At 39.8% G+C, this 17,316-nt stretch overlaps 1 protein-coding gene across 4 annotated transcripts in view; it reads left to right on the top strand.

Moving 5' to 3' along the window:
• Nucleotides 1-17,316, top strand: part of MYO1B (myosin IB) — a 187,025-nt gene that overhangs the window by 123,905 nt on the left and 45,804 nt on the right. For all 4 annotated transcript variants that reach the window (XM_049615267.1, XM_049615266.1, XM_049615264.1 and 1 more), the window contains exons 8-13: nt 470-568; nt 1,938-2,041; nt 4,023-4,170; nt 4,450-4,568; nt 10,602-10,688; nt 11,316-11,381. In XM_049615267.1, coding sequence (XP_049471224.1) covers nt 470-568; nt 1,938-2,041; nt 4,023-4,170; nt 4,450-4,568; nt 10,602-10,688; nt 11,316-11,381 — 623 coding nt within the window. The remainder of the gene's footprint in view (nt 1-469; nt 569-1,937; nt 2,042-4,022; nt 4,171-4,449; nt 4,569-10,601; nt 10,689-11,315; nt 11,382-17,316) is intronic.

Genomic DNA, 17,316 nt, shown 5'->3' with positions numbered 1-17,316 from the left:
TCTTGTGTACTGCCACAATGTCTTTTTTGTGGTTGGTTGGCTTTTTTTCCGTCTCTCCCTCCTTCCTCCCTCCTTCCTTCCTTCCTTCCTTCATTTTTGCATGAAAGTTTGAAAACTTGGTAAGACATCTTATCACTGGATAAAAGTATCTGGAATCAAAGAAAGTATCACATATAACACCAAAAGAATATTAATATGGAAAATGTTTTGTCTTTAATCAGCTTGTTGAATGTATTGTTGAACTTATTTTGCATATTTACTATTGTTTGAAAAGAACCTGGTTTGTTTAATTTGGTAATTTTAGTTATAGTGAGGCTTCTTCCTGAAAGAACTGAAAATGTAGTTTCTGTTATTATTTCATTAAACACAGAAAATGAAAAAGAAAGTGGGGGGGGGGGGGGGAAGAAGAACCATGCTAGATTTGAAAGCAAATTAATAATATAGTATGATTTGACTCTTTTCTCTTTAGATCTTTTAGAGAAGTCTCGAGTTGTTAAGCAACCGAGAGGTGAAAGAAACTTCCACGTGTTCTATCAGCTGCTCTCTGGTGCCTCTGAAGAGCTCCTCAGTAAGTCCCTTTTTCTGTGTTTTAATTTAATTTTTAGTGTCAAAGCATTTTCCAAAGCATTCTTTTTAATTTTCTTCAAAATTTTCTATGACTGTGGTTGAAGTGAAGAACGTGGTATGTTTGCTTCTGTCATCCTACCCCAGAATTTGCTTGCTGTATGTCCCTATGTCTCACCAGATGCTGTGCATAGGTCTCAGATGGTTTACTCAAAGAGCTAACTGAATATTGGAGGAGGTGGATCATAATTTTGTTTTGATGTTTTATTTATTTTGGAGAGAGAGAGAGACAGCGCAAACAGGGGAGGGGCAGAGAGAGGGTGAGACACAGAATCTGAAGCAGGCTCCAGGCTCTGAGCTGTTAGCACAGAGCCTGATGCCAGGCTCGAACTCCTAAATCACAAGATCATGACCTGAGCAGAAGTTGGATGTTCACTGACTGAGCCACACAGGCACCCCAATCATAAATTTAAACAATAAAATGGAAGAATATAATTGTTTCACTGAGGAAGAAGAAATTAGCAGGAGCCAGGAGAGGAGAACAATTATTTAAAAAAAAAAAAAATTGCTCAGTGAAAACTTAAAAATAGTGGGAAAACATTTGTAATTGATAAAAGAGTTAAAAATCTGACCTCTGGCTATTTTAGAGAACTAATATAAGTCCATCAGAATAGTATCCGATAATGAATAGCTAAGTGATAAAAGTTTGAGCAAATAGTTCAAATTGTAAGTATGGAAAGTAAATGACATTTGGGGAAGAATCATTCTCACTAATAATCAACAAGTGTAAGCTAAAACAGCACTGAAGTGTTCACTATTTACATGTATTAGCAAAAGTGATTAAAAAGGACAAAGCTGGCAGAATTGTCAGGCCCTGGTCGGCTTAGAGCTTGTGGGTGTCACTTCAAAGTGAGGACTTCTTCCTGGGGGCTAATTAGCAATCCAAAATAAGTTGTAAAATGATCAGAGCCAGGCGCACCATTTTTTAGAATATATCCCAATGAAGTAATTCAAAAGAATCCAAAGAACATTTTATATGAAGGCCTTTATCGCTGCCCTAATGTTCAATGGCACGGGAATCACTAGGCAGACATCATGTTACAATGAAATAGTATATTGAAGATGTTTTGTATTATAAAAATACGGAAGGGGGCTCACTACAAATAAATGTAAAAAGTAGTTTGAAATATGTACAACAGTGGTAAAGGTAGATTTTAGAAAAATGCTGTTGGTATTTGGGTATCAATTTTTGTTCTGTTGATTCAGTATCTAATATATGAAAGTCACTTTCATCTGGAGGTTTTAAGGAATGAGATATTAAAGGCGGTTGGACTTACTGAGTAACTTACCAACACGTATGTGTGATTCAATAGATAAGCTTACACTCGAGCGAGATTTCAGCAGATATAACTACCTGAGTTTGGACTCTGCCAAAGTTAATGGAGTGGATGATGCAGCAAATTTCAGAACTGTTAGGGTAAGTAAGATACAGTCCTTTCATTACTGTTTAACAAGGTGCTGCCTTCACCTTATTCTGTGACTGAACATAATCAAGGTAAGCAGCATTCCTTTTCTTTTTTCTTTTTCTTTTTTTTTTTTTAACATGTATTTATTTCTGAGAGACAGAGAGAGACAGAGTATGAGCAGGGGAGGGGCAGAGAGAGAGGGAGACACAGAATTCGAAGCAGGCTGCAGACTCCGAGCTGTCAGCACAGAGCCCGACGTGAGGCTCAAACTCACAAACCATGAGATCATGACCTGAGCTGAAGTCGGAAGCCTAACCTACTGAGCCACCCAGGCGCCCTCCTTTCATTACTCTTTAAAATGGGTGACACTCTTTTGCTCATTTGGAACTGGTAACAATTCTGAGTTTTCTTAAAACCATAACTCATGCCCCCTAAGGTTTTAGAATTATACAACAATTTATTGTATTCTTACTAAAATCCTACAATATTGTAAAGGCCCATGCTTTACTGGAGCATGCGATTTTGCTATTTATCAAAAGGAGCTTTCTCATTATATTATCCTGACTCTTTTAATGCCGTCTTTAAATTCCAAATATTTTTGTAGCCATAGCTTAGTAGTTAATTTCCAACTGTAAGAACTGTCCCAGGAAAGCATTAAATCAATACTGCTTTTGAGAGAAAACTTCCAAAAATCACATGTAAGCCAGAATGAGTAGCATTTCACGTTCATTAGAAAATAAATTGTTTTATTTTTATTTTTTTTAACGTTTATTCATCTGTTTTGAGAGAGAGTGCAAGTGGGGGAGGGGCAGAGAGAGAGGGTGAGAGAATGCCATGGAACCCAACGTGGGGCTCGATCCCACGAACCCTGCGCTCATGACCTGAGCTAAAATCAAGAGTCGGATGCTCAACCAAAAGAGCCACCCAGGTGCTCCTGAAAATAAATTATTTTAAACAATATCCTATCTCCTATGTTTATGTGCGCTTCAAAAATTACTCCTCTATGACATGATATGGTAACTGTACTTTAGCTGTGGTGGTGGGGAGGCAGGAAGTAGGTCAGATTAGCAGAAATAAGACTGGCATCAGTTGATCTTCAAGGCTGAGTGAAAATAACTTGGAGTTCTTTTCCTGCTCTCTCTACTGTTGTGTATGTTTGAAATTTTCCATGACAAAAAAATTATATTACTCCCATTGCTAGGCTGGGTAGTCTCATCACAAACAAACAAATAAAACAAAAAAGCTGTTGGCATTTATTCTCAAAAAGAGTATTTCTCTGAGTATGTCATTTGTTAAAAACTCTGTAAGCATCCTCATACAGCAAGCTTCTCGCTTCCTGGACATGAATTAAGAGTTGAGTTCAAGTCCAGTTCTATAACTGCCTTGCCTGGCAAATCATTGGCACTTAATAAAAGCTTATGACTGAAGGAATGTTCCCTGTTACCTGTAATGCCTTGGGTCGGGCACTTCACCTTTGCAGACCAGTTTTTCTCTTGTAAAATAAATGAGGAGGTTTTTATATAGGAGTCATAAAAGCTTTTTGTTCGGATTTATTTCTAGCAGCAGAACCCGGTATAAAAAAACAACACGTACTCAACGCATACACGCATTGTGCACACGTGCACACAGACACACACAGACACAGAGATATACACACCGAGCTGCTGCGGATGAAGCGGGGGTTGGAACCCAAGGCTTGGCTCTTAGCCTCCTCTTCTTCCAAATTCCTCTTTGCTCCCCTCCACCTCTTTGCCCCAGCATGCAGAATGCCCCAGGGACCCTTGAATCACAGCTTGAAACCATTAAACAAGCTACAGCCCCAACTGGTGCTGTCAGGTCTGTTCTTAGGTTTCCTCTTGGAGGGCTTATTCTGGGGCACTTTGTCTTTTTTGTTGTTGTGTGTTTAGAAACAAATCTGTTGCATGATTCATTAAAAAAATAATATAAAGAGTGACAGAAAGAAAACAGCTGCTTTTCTCCCCCCACTCCCAGAATGCCATGCAGATTGTGGGTTTTATGGATCACGAAGCTGAGTCTGTCCTGGAGGTGGTGGCAGCCGTGTTGAAACTGGGGAACATCGAGTTCAAGCCCGAATCTCGAGTGAACGGTTTAGATGAAAGCAAAATCAAAGATAAAAATGGTAAGTCAGCGGAGAGTCAACCTTATATAGCAAACTTGCTTTTGAGCATCTGCCTACTTCTTAATCTAGAAAGAAAACTTCTGTTCACTGGAAAACTTCACTGGAAAATGCTTTCCAGCGAAACTGAACAGAAGCATAATTAGAGCTGAGTTTTAAGTCTTCTGAGTTCTACATTTTATACTATTTGATTTGAATGTGCTTTAGGAAGAACATCCTAAGCCTTGACAAGGATTTTTAGCAGCACATGTGTAGTCACTTTTTGTGTCTGTCCCCCAACAGAGTTAAAAGAAATTTGTGAGTTGACCGGCATTGATCAATCAGTTCTAGAACGAGCTTTCAGTTTCCGAACTGTTGAGGCCAAGCAGGAGAAGGTTTCAACTACACTGAATGTGGCTCAGGTGAGTGAAACATCCTGGTCAGAAAGTGAGTTTTTAAAAAGTCTGTGATATTTTTTACATAAGTGGACACAAAAATTTCATTTTGCAGGTTGTTATCTTAACTGTCCATACTGTATTGCAGACATCATTCTAAGCACTGGGAGCACAGCAGTAAACTAAACAGATAAGGATCCCTGCCCTCGCAGAGGTTAAAATTTTGGTAGGAGGAGTGGCCATAGCCAGTAGGCCTCGTATATAAATGAATTTATATGGCAAGCTAGCAGCAGACAAGGAGAAAAACGAGAGCAGAGTAAGGGAGACCCACTGTGCTGGGGCAGGGAAGTTGCGTCTGAGTGAGCTGGGAAATGATACCACTGGCATGATCTGCCTTGTATTTCAAAGGGTCATTCTGGCTGCAATGTGGAGAGCAGAGTGCAGGGGGAGAATGGGTAAAAGCAAGGTGTCTTAGTTGGGCTACTATAACAGACTACCATAGTCTAGGTGGCTTAAACAAACAAAAAGAACCATTTATTCCTCAAAGTTCTGGAGGCTGGGAGTCTGAGATCAGGGGACCAGCATGGTTGCATTCTTGGTGAGGGCCATCTTCCTGGTTGACAGATGGCCACTTTCTTGCTGTATCCTCTTCATAGGGCAAGGGGTGGGGGAGGGGACGGTGTGCTCTGGTGTCCTCGTCCCCCTATAAGGACCCCAGTTCCATCATGGGAGCTCTGCCCTCATGACCTCATCTAAATCTATCTCCTAAGGCTCCCACCTTCACATACCATCACATTGGGGATTAGGGCTTCAACATATGGATTTGGGGCTGGGAGGTGATACAGACGTTCCGTTCATGGCACCAGGAAGCTGCAAGGAATTGTGTGCTAACCTAGAATTGATGGTGTTTGAACCAGGTGGTAGCAGTAGAGTGAGAAGCGGTTACACCTGGGTACATTTTGATGCTGTTAGCTTAAGATGTGGCATGAGAGAAAGAGAAGAGTCAAGGATGGCTCCCAACATGTTTCACTCAAGCAACTGGAAAAGTAGGATTGCCATTCACTAATTTGGAGAACACAGTGGGAGAAGCCAGTTTGGAGAGGCCAGATTGGCTTTCCTGCCTTCCTTTTCGTATACTGCCCATCTGAAGACAATGAAATCTTTCTAAGACTCAGGTCTGATTTGCTTACTTCTTCTGTCCTTTGGTTCAAGTTCAGTGGATGGATGAATGGATGGATGCACGTGTGGATGTTACACCAAGGAAGCTTCTGAAGCCCCTTTCAATGTAAAGCCTTTGTTCTACAGCTTAGACATTTTCCCACCCGTCTGTGCTGATCTGCACTGGAATTCAATGACTGATTCGGCACTTTTGGCACAGAGGCCTACTTTATTCTCAGCCTATAGTCCAACTGTATTCTCCTCCTCTTTGTAAGTGGCCTTAAGCATCTGTAAGACAGTAGGTGGATTTAGTCTTTCTCTTTGCCTCTCTGAACTGGTCTTTGCTACTAACCCAAGGATGCCTATGTGTCTGTAGCTTTCAGTGTTGATTTCGTATTTCAGGTGAGGTGCTTTGACTATGAAAAATACTATAACTTCGGTTATATGTAAATTTGATTTGTAACGATCCTCTTCTGGTTAGAACTGTTGTGTTACCTTCTTCCTAAATTACTGCTTCTGCTGTCATGTCTGTCCAGGTCAGTCTCACTCATGCAAAGTCAGATGGTGAGTCACTGACTTAATCAAGAAAAATTCATTGAGAGCCTGCTCAGCACAGGCCCCCATGTAGACCATTAGCAGGGACATAAGGGATGAAGGAAGACGCCATGGAGAAGATAATTTCTGAGCCAGCCTTGAAGGATTTAGATGAATGAAGAATGGGCAGTAGGGGGTTTCAAAAAGAAAACTGAGAAAAGCCAAGTTTGGAGTCCACATCAGGGGGAGGGGTGGTCTAGCTTGGCCGTAGCTTTAGACACGCGAAGGGGATTCAGAGTAACGTGGCTGGGAAGGTTCAGTGTGGCGGTGGTTCTCAAACTTTAAAACTTGAGTGTACCTCAGTGCCACCTGAAGGGTTTGTCCAACACAGTTTGCAGGCTGTGCCCCTAGGCTGCTGTATTCAGTAGGCCTGAGGTAGGACTGAAGAATTTGCATGTCTAACAAGTTCAGAGCTGCTGCTGCCGGTGGTCCAGGGACCACATTTTGAGAACCACTGTACTAAGGTCACACTGAGTTTAGACGTTTTCAATAGGCAGAGTGGGGATCGTTAAGTAAAAAGTATTGCGATGAGAAAATGCCTCCTGTTTAAGAAGGTCCTTTAAGAATATCCACATGTACGTGGGTATATATGGAATATATATGTGGGTAAATGTTGGTCTGTTTTTACTGTGTGTTTTACTCTCGCTTTTTAATCATCCTCTCCGGAAACCGGGCCCAGGTGCGTCTTACTTTATAAGCTTGAGTCACCTTACATCACTGGGTTAAACTTTTCCACATTGTTTTAACCTTTAGCATAAAAGAATTTGGCTTGAGGTCCTCGATTTTTCAGTTCCTTATTCAAGTTCTTTTTTTTTTTTTTTTTTTTTTAATGTAGGGTTTAGGTTTCTACCAGTCTTACTGCCTAAAACGTTTTGATTCCAGCAAGAACTAATTTGTTTTATTAATGTTTCCTCATAGCTTCAGTTCTTGGACCCCATCATCATCCGTATTGCCCCATTCCTCATTTTGCCCAAGGCATTTAGATCTTTCCTCGGATACAGTGACTCATGGTGAAATGATAGGAACTCAAGACAGAGTTGTAGTTCAGCTTTTGCCACATCCTCTCTCCTTGGCTTCCAAGCCCTCAGTAATCTGACCCTGCACCCTTTCTTTATCTCAGTTTATTCCCTGCTACTTCTATAAATGCCATGCTTATTTTTACCCGGTGCCTTCGCTCTTCCTTATCCCTTCCCCACATGGCGTGGCTAATTCTTCCTGCCTGTCTGAATGGTCCATCTAATTACCCCTCATCCAGGAAGATCACATAGTCCCCCTCTTCTCCCTTCTGGGAATTCGTTTTTCCCCTGCTGTTGGACACTCGTTCTCTGATTGTTTCACTCATGGATTTGGCCTCCACCACTCCACTGTAAGCTGCTACAGGGTAGGCCCCCCCCATGGCCATGCATCTCTTGTGTTTCCACCTGGGCCACACCTAATACCAGTCATCGCTGAAGCACATTTCACTTGGGATTTTTTCAGTGCGCTTCAACGCCGCTGTAGAAGTGCAGTGTCTTCATGTTGTGCTTAGAATCTGAGATGGTGAATCCATGCTCTCAGTGTCGTCCTTCATTTCTGTACACCTTGTTAGTGATCCTTAAATGAGAATAAACATTCCTTCCCGTACTGTGGAGGATGTTATTATGGAGATTCAGTGGCATGAATCAGACTCTAGAAATCAGGGCTGGCAGATTGGCAGCCCCTGGTACCAGATATAGCTCAATAGGCATATTTTATTTGATGAAAGGGTAGTTTTGTTGTCTTGTTGTTCTGTTTTGTTTTGTGTGCTTGCTTTTTAAATTTTGAATTTGAGTGCCTTTAATGTGGAATGCGTCTACAGATCATACTATTTCCCATTCATTTCTGTCATGTAGTCCCTGGAAACATTTGAGTTTGAGACTTCTGGAATGAGTATTTGTTCGAAAGAAATAAAGAAGATGAACATGGGCTGTGAATGCATTTTAAAAAATATAAAGGAGTTTGCCAGAATGAGTTGTCACTATTAGTTCGGTTGCATATTGAAATGGTGGTTTGTTGGAATCAGCACATAGCTAAAAAAAACTGGATGCCATTATGATGACATTTCTGTTTATAAATAGGTAATGTTTTGAGGTTATGCGGTGTGTTGAGATAACTAGAATTTACGAAAAGAAAGGGGAAAGGATTAAGAAAGAATTCTATAGGCTCACAGGTGGGATAGGAAAAGGATACTTCAGAAATCGTAATATAAATACATGTATAGGCTTACTCTGTGCCAGGTGCTGTTCTAGGCACTTATATGGCCTATGTGAAGAAAGTAAAAGCTAGAAGGAGGGTAGAGAAAAGGCATTCATCTAAATCCAGGCTTCTTTCCCCATTTCAGCATATATATGCATTTTCTGCAGTGGAATCATTAACCACTGTTACCCTCCAAGATGACATTGTGTGCTTGGGTTTTATTTTTTTTGTGCCAATTTATTGATGGATTTTCTAGGGAGAGGTTCAGGATTAGCATGGAAGTGTCAGATGAACTGGAAGGGTACTCTAAAGCTACGATTTGTTGCCAACGAAGGGCCTATGTTATTAAAGCTGTTACACTTCATTTAGAAAGAAATGTGGGAAAAGAATTTCTGTATAATCTAATAAGTTGTGTTCTTTATAACATAAAAATGTAAAGCTCTAATAGTAATGCTCAAATTTCTGCTTATAAGCAGTGAAATGCATGCATGTGGCCAGAGTGTTAAACACAGCAGCAAACTGGAGCGACTAGGTGGCTCACTCAGTTGAGCATTCAACTCTTTTTTTTTTATGTTTATTTATTTTTGAAAGAGGGAGAGAGAGCACAGGAGAGGGGCAGAGAGAGGGGGAGAGAGAGAATCCCAAGCAGGCTCTGCACTGTGAGTGCAGAGCCCAACTCAGGGCTTGATCTCATGAACTGTGAGATCGTGACCTGAGCCAGAATCAAGAGAAGCGTCTGACTCTTGATTTCAGCTCAGGTCATGATATCAGGGTTGTGGGATCAAGCCCCAGTCGGGCTCCGTGCTGAGTGTGGAGCCTACTTAAGGTTCTCTCCCTTTGTCCCTTTCCTCCACTCATGCTCTTGCTTGCTCTCTCGCTCTCTTTGTAAAACAAAACAAAACAAAACAAAACAAAACCCAAAATCCCAGCAGCAGACCATCTCGCTTTCCTCCCCGGAAGCTGCTGGCGCTCGGGCCTCCCCAAGAGCACTGCATCACATTGTTGGTGTGCACTAGCTAAATGCTCGTGGCACCCGATATGTGCAGGGACTCTTAGGTGCTTCCTGGCAAGGATGACTTTCTCCAGGGTGTGCCTTCTAAGTCAGGGGTGGAGAGACTATGTCCTCTGCCTCTTCTTTGGCAAGTAGCTCTGAAGAGCTTCAAATAAATGAATAAGCAAATAAAAGCATTTATTTGTATTATACAGTATATTGCCCACAGTGTATCGTGACTCTAGCCTCTAGATGTTATGGAATATCTTTTTTAAAATGTTCGGAAGGGGTGCACCTGGGTGGGTCAGTAGGTTAAGCATCCGACTTTGGCTCAGGACATGATCTTGCGGTTCATGGGTTTGAGCCCCGCAGTAGGCTCTATGCTGACAGTGCGGAGTCTGCTTGGGATTTTCTTTCTCTCTTTCTGTCTCTGCCCTTCCCCTGTTCATGTTCTATGTCTCTCTCTCTCTCTCTCTCTCTCTCTGTCTTTCTCAAAAATAAATAAACATTAAATTTTTTTTTTAATGTTGAGAAGGTTGAATGAAGGAAAACATTTCTGAATCACATCAGTCAAAACCATTTTAATGTTTTTCCGTTGAGTTTCCTTTCCTACGTGTAAGGGTTAAAAAGATATAGTCACTGTATTAAATAGACAGATTTTTATTTTCACAAAACATAAGCATTTTCCATTTTATTACCTAATGTTCATAATGATCATTCTGTGATAACTGTGTAACTTCCCTTTCAGTAGGCTTTCATTTATTTTTCTTACTATTCCCCTGTTGTTGGACTTCTAAAGTGCCTCTGATTTTTCTCTGTTCTGTAATACAGAGATGAGTATCTTTATGGAGAAGGTGTTTGCAATATTTAGAATTAGTTTCCTGGGATGCAAAAAAGTATAATGATTGAGGATAAATAATTTGCTCAGTTCTCTTAACGGTTTAATTGTTCATCCAGAGTATAGTAAAAACTGGCTCTGAAAATAACTTGAAATACAAGAACTTTAAATATTTAAAAAATACCTTTATTATTTTATTGAAATTAAGCATTGTGACAATCGTGGGTGTTGAGTTTTTCTTGTCTTTTTTTTTCTTTTTCAATAGGCATATTATGCCCGTGATGCTCTGGCTAAAAACCTCTATAGCAGGTTATTTTCATGGTTGGTAAATCGAATCAATGAAAGCATTAAGGTACTGAATCTCTGCAACCAGATAAATCAGCTATAATAGATGTGTTCAGATTATAAACGTTAAGTTAAAGATATTTCAATTTTATAATCAGATAAGACTGTTCCTTGAAAATAATTTACCTTGCATAGAATTGAAATTTGTCAGGACTCTGTTTTGTTTTGCATAGATGTTTTTGTGAGAAATCTCACCGGTCAGTGGCCTCATGGGTTTTGCAGAGTTAACTCTGAGAGTCTGCATCCCAGGTCATGGTCGTGGCTCATCTAACTAGTTGTACACACTTGGCTGAAAAGGTCACTTGACCTCTCAACCTACTGATATGTTTGTCAATAAAATGAGGGTATTGGAGTATTGGGAGTTTGAAAGGCCCGACCTATTGTAAGATTCAGTGATTGTTTATTATAATTAGGTATCACTAATGCCTTCTTTAAATAAGTCATCTATCATTAAAATTTCTGGAAAATTCTATACCAGTATCCTATGTCATAGATTAAAAAACAACAACTAAATTATAGTTATTCTAGTTGTGAAACACAGTTAACTTGTAACATAAGTCTATCTTCCTTAGTATGCTTTTAGTGTTATATTTCAGGCCTAAATTCAACTCATTATTTTAAAACTTTTTTTAAGGCACAGACAAAAGTGAGAAAGAAGGTCATGGGTGTTTTGGACATTTATGGTTTTGAAATTTTTGAGGTAAGCTTTTTTCTATTCTTTGTATTGTTTCTATTCATGCATAATAGTTGGAAATTAAATCATATATTCTATAGACAGCATTTAATATATAGTTAATATAACTTTGAATCTACAAAAAACCTCTGTGCTGATGTAACAAAACTTTGTGTGTGTGTGTGTGTGTGTGTGTGTGCGTGTGTGTGTGCGTGTGTGTGTGTGTGTGTGTGTGTGTGTATTATATGTGTGTGTGTTTAAGTGCTGACAGCCAGCATTTTGGAGACAATGCTGTTTAGGAAGAACTTCTTGTATCAGTATTTGACTTTTATAATTGCAGATTCAAAATTCTTACTGGGCAATTTCCAACAAGGTTTATGGACATTGTGCCTGTAGTCATTCAGTCATTTGTAGGAAAGTGAGACAGGATGATGCCATGAAAAAGCCAGGGACAGGAGAGCCAGATGCCAGTCTGACCTGGCCAGTGCTGGCATTTCATCCTGATGGGCTCAGGCTCAGGGTCTGGATTGCGTGATTTGTTGGGTCTTATCCAACTGCAATCTTACAGTGTGAGTTCTGTTGCAAAGATTGAAAGAATTTCTGGTAAACTTCATAATGAATTTTTTAAAAAGACTGCATGCTTATTACAAATTAAATATTTAAAAATTATATACTTATATTGGAATTTCCTATTTATCCTTTTGCTTTGACATTTAGAAGGTGTTTTAAGAATTTTTGTTTCGCTTTGCTTTATTTTTTTGTTTTTTTTTGTTTTTTTTTTTTTTTTTTGCTCCTTTCCCCATTGTAAGGATCTTTTAAAACTCTTACTCTTATTTCTCGGGAGTGGTATTTTAGTTTGGTTCAGGAAAATAACAAGTAGATCAGGCTCCTCCTCTCTTCATTCTCCCCATAAGTAATGATTTGTGAATTCCTTTAAATAACCAGGCCCTGCCCAGAATGACCACCAAAAGTGTTTATGTGTTCCAAATTATCAGGTTCACAGAACAGAAAAAAAAAACATCAGCCCCCTCCCTGCAGCTAAGCCAGGACTTTCCAACAAATATCTTTTTCTTACATTTATTTTTGTAATAAATTTTTGTAAATCAAGATCCCTGCTTGATTTTGTAAATCAAGATCCCTGCTTGATCATGTTCTGTATTTAGTAGCCAGGGGTAAATCATTCTTGAGGGCTGACTGTATGCAAGCATTGCGGGAAGTGTTACATATATTGTCTGATTTAATTTTCACAAACACTTCATGAAATAGTTACTACTATTCCTATTTTACAGGTGAGTAGGTGAGGCTCTGAAGGTCAAGTCACTATGCTGGAGTTACATGGCTACAAAATGGCAGACTCAGGACCTAAATCCTAGGCCCCCTTCATAAATAATAAAAAACCTCTGATAGGGCCTTTTTGTTACTTTTCTCCCCAAACTCACAGGGTCCCCAGTACCTGGAAATAAAGGAGAAAACCCAAACATGATAAGTTTCTCAATCCCTATTTCTGTACCATTGTTCTCATTCCAAACTGACCAGCATGGGGAACACCCCTGGAGTTCTTCTGCGTGCTGGTGGCCAAGCGTGGGACACCTGTGCTGTGTCCTGCCTGCTGCCCCCTGTCCTGCCGACCATTGAAAACTGTTCTTCAGCACAATGTCCACTTGTATTGATGCCTCTTTAGCAGACTACGCAAAAGAAAGTTTCTGGTCTCGTGGCAATAGGGAAGAATTTGAGGTTTGTGTGTGAGGAGAACTGCTTGAGTATACTCAGAACTCGTGGTGATGAAATTAGTTTCTTTCTAGCAAGTCCTCAGGTTACTGTTACCAAAGGGCAGCCTGTCAAAATCATTGTTTATAGTTGGCAGGGAAAATGATTTCTTACCTAGCACACTGCTGATCTATATTTAGATGGTTTCATGAACAGGACAAAAGTAGAGATCTTACTAGAAAGTTAGAAGGAAACACACACACACACACACACACACACACACACACATTTAATGATGTATCTAAAATCAAAGAAACTGGTTTTATTTTATTTTTATGTTGCCATAAGAAGATTTATTGATCTATTAGGCCAGGTGCCTAATGTCATGTCACAATACATGAAAACTTTTTTTAATAGGATAATGGGGTCATGAGGGGACATCAGCTTGTCTTCACATTCTGGTCTGTCCTAAGATCTAATCAGCCATGTGGTAAGTGACCACACAGCACTCAGGGAGCTGAGTTATACCCCATGCGCAGTTTAACCATGCCTAAGTGAGGAAGTCATTTGTCATTATTTATTTACTGCCTAATAGGAATCATATTCCTGCGGTAAACAAGACAGCTGTTCCTTCCCTGCATGGAGCCTACAGTGATATTAGCCAACCCTAAGATGGAGGGTCTGTTCTGGCTGAGGGCACATCCTATCTGGTAGGAAGGTCTCATCAAGAAACTAGGTTACTTTTTAAAAATGCGTTTGCTACAGATCTAATCCAAACAGAAGTTAGAGGGGCGCCCGGGTGGTTCATTCAGTTCAGCTTTGGACTCTTGGTTTCGGCTCAGGTCATGATCTTGTGGTTCGTGAGTTTGAGCCCCGTGTTGGGTTCCATTCTGTCAGTGCAGAGCCTGCTTGATACTCTCTCTCTTCTTCTCTTTCTGCCCTTCCCCTTCCCTCCCTCCCTTCCCCCCACCAAATAAATAAACTTAAAAACAACAACAACAACAACAACGAAGTTAGGTGTTCTGAGTGGACACAACCTGTAACTTGGGACGGGATAAAACATCCTGTAGCAATGTGGGAATATTTTTTACTTAATGGCCAATTCAGGTTTCTCTCCAAGCCCATCTTTATGACTGTGCTTCACTTCTGCAAGTTATATCCTGCTTTTTCTCAACACTGTTACAACTATGGACTTCAGTTATGAAAATGCCTGCATTATATTTGAAAATGCCCTTCTTTCTTCTTCAGAAGAATGTTCCAGCTCAGTAGTTCCTAAACTTAGCAGCATGTTGGAATCACTTGGGCAGCTTTACCCAAAAGCAAACAGGTTATATTTTTATTCTTTTTAAACAGAACTTTCGGGAGAGCCTGGGTGGCTCAGTTGGTTAAGCGTCCTGCTCTTGGTTTTGGCTCAGGTCATAGTCTCAGGGTTTGAGAGTGCAAGCTTGGGATTCTCTGTCTCCTCTCTCTGCCCCTCCCCCACTCGTGTTCTCTGTCTCTCTCTAAATAAATAAACTTAAAAAATAATAAATAGAACTTTTGGCACGGCATAAGGAATATAGTCGCCAATATGGTAATGGCATCCTATGGTATATGTGCTGCCGAAGCGAGCACTAATGGCATCCTATGGTGACAGACGGTAGCTACCCTGGTGGTGAAAATAGCACAAAGTATAGACTTTTCGAGTCACTATGTTGCACACCTGAAACTAATGTAATGTGTGTCAACTGTACTCAAAAAAACAAACCAGAAATTTCAGTCAAGGCCAAATTAACCAGTCATGTCTACGGCAGATCTTATGATGGCCCTAAAATCATGAGAAGTTATTTTTCCTTCTCCGTGCAATAGATGCTTTGATTTTTTTTCCGTTTCCTTGAGAGAATTAAGACTTGTCTTTCATTATAACTAATTGTTCTCTGCATTTTCCTGTGTAAACTTTCTCAGGTTAATCTTCCAAACATCTTGATTCTTAGTAATCTGCTTCGTTATTTATTTTACAATTAAATTTATTTGGGGGAGCACAGAATAGAGATTTGGGTGTGTGCTTTTAGATACGTTTACCTGCTCTTTGATACAGAATTAGAAATGGTTTTTTTGCTTGTGATTTATTCACATGCACACCCCAGATGCCATCCCATAGTTTTCTTGGATTCTCAGCAAAATTAGAAAACATGGAAACATCAGGAAGTTCATACTGTTGAACATAAGGAAGCCAGATAATTAAGGACTTAAAAGTACCACAAGCTGAAATATAAGGGCTCAAGGTCTGACTTAGGGAGAAGTATTCAGAATCCTCATCAGTGCATAAATGAAGATTTCTGTGATACTGTCTACCCCAGCGAAAATAAACTGATAGAATATAATGAAAATTCTGCCTTTACTTTCCTTGAAATTGACTGCAAGAATTAAGGGTTCTGCCTTGTAGAACACCCTGGGCATCACTTTAAAAATTGGACAGTAAAGGTCCAGAGAAGAAAAAAATTTTAATGTCTCTAATTCTGCCTCATGACCCCATTGACAGTTCCCATGAAAACACTTTTCAGCTGAGCTGGTGGAAACCTTTCATCCATTTTGGTCCGTCTCTAAACGGAAGAGGGAAACTGATGCATTAAACCATGGGATGATGACACATGGATTTGACTGCAAAGCATTCCAGGGCCAGCTGTGTGAATAGCCCTGCCTTGCTGGCCGCATGTGATCTGATGTCAGTTTGGAAAACAGATTAGTGGAACACTGATACCAAAAAGAAGGGGAAGTGAGTTAAAATCCACAGAGAGGAAAAATCTAGCCAGAAATCCTTATTTAACGTCAGTCCGACTTTGTAAGGGAAGAGAGTTACATAATCCAGACACTCCAATTCCACACAATCAAGTTTGGATGTTCTTATAGCTGATCTCTGAGAGACGTTCGTAGCATCACCATAAAAGAACAACAGCTATTCTTTTTAAAAAATTAAATTCAAGACTAAGTTGAGCCATCTGAATCGATTTAGCTTCTTGCTAAGTGCTTATCTGGGAAGTACTACAATTGGCAGGTAGTTTACTGGGAAAATTAATAAATTATTAGTGTGCCATAGGCCAAAACAGAACAGCAGGCTGGATATTTCACTTTTCATACAATGGAGCTAGTTTCGTGCAGGCAAAGGGCTAGTTGTTTTGAAGGGCTAGCTCTTTATTCATCTTGCCCTTTTGAGCCTCATATACATATATGAACCTCATATACATATATTGTATATGAACCATATACAGTAAAGATATGATAGGCTAGATGCAATGATTGTTCCAAATCAAATGACCTAATAGTTGGGTAAGAGTCAGTATAGCTTGGTAAGTGTGCCTCGTGGTTATGAGATTTGTTTTCTAAATTGTTTTTAGAAGAAAATTGATCCTGGTTATAGGCAATCCCTTCTGTTCCAGCTTTTTTCCTCTGATTTCATTCTCCATGTGAATGAGAGAATCAATGAAATGCAAGAGAACTTGAAGAGGAAGGAGAAGATTTAAAGTACCCCTTAGAGTGAAAATGGAGGGAAATAATATGGTTCATAATAGTATGGACGTCATTACTCTTGCTTTAACCTTTTAAATCAAAGCTTAAAGTATTTAAGAAGAGTACTATCATGCTGTTTTTCTTAAAACTTACCATGTTTGTGTACTGGGAAGAAAAATGTTACGTATTTAAAGAATACAAGACTGAAATGTCTCCCTGTCTTCTAGTGTATAAGATATCATTAGCCTCCTCTGTTGCCAAGAAAATACAAAGAAATTAATAACAGGCCAGTATTTTTGATCCATCTTTCAGAATCCTTCCAAGCAGAAAGTTCATAGTTGATACTTAAGAGCATAAACTAGTTGTGAACTTCATTGGGGGGTATGGTTTGCTGTTTCTTTGATGTTGAAAAGGTGGACTCAAACTCAGGAATTCTTGACAGAAACCCTAGACTTTAAAGTTTTGGTATATTACATACTTCTAAACCTACCAAGTTCTTCCTATCCCGGTATACTCTTGGTGACTACAGTGTAAACCAGTATCAAACGTAGACACCTTGCTGTTTACCTGTTTTTCCTAGAGCAGTCCAATGGGGGTGGGATGGTTCTGGGCTCCATTCAGGGAGATGGTATAATGGAAAATTCTGGATGTGCGTATTTGAAGATGTTCCCCAAAGTTTTAGTTTTCTCCCTTAGCCTTTGGGGATAAATGTGACTTAGACAGTGGAGACACATTCCATGCATGGGGCATGGGTAGAAAACTGGAGACG

Source organism: Panthera uncia, assembly GCF_023721935.1.
Source record: "Panthera uncia isolate 11264 chromosome C1 unlocalized genomic scaffold, Puncia_PCG_1.0 HiC_scaffold_3, whole genome shotgun sequence".
Taxonomy (NCBI): Eukaryota; Metazoa; Chordata; class Mammalia; order Carnivora; family Felidae; genus Panthera; species Panthera uncia.
This window is presented reverse-complemented; position numbering and strand designations above follow the sequence as displayed.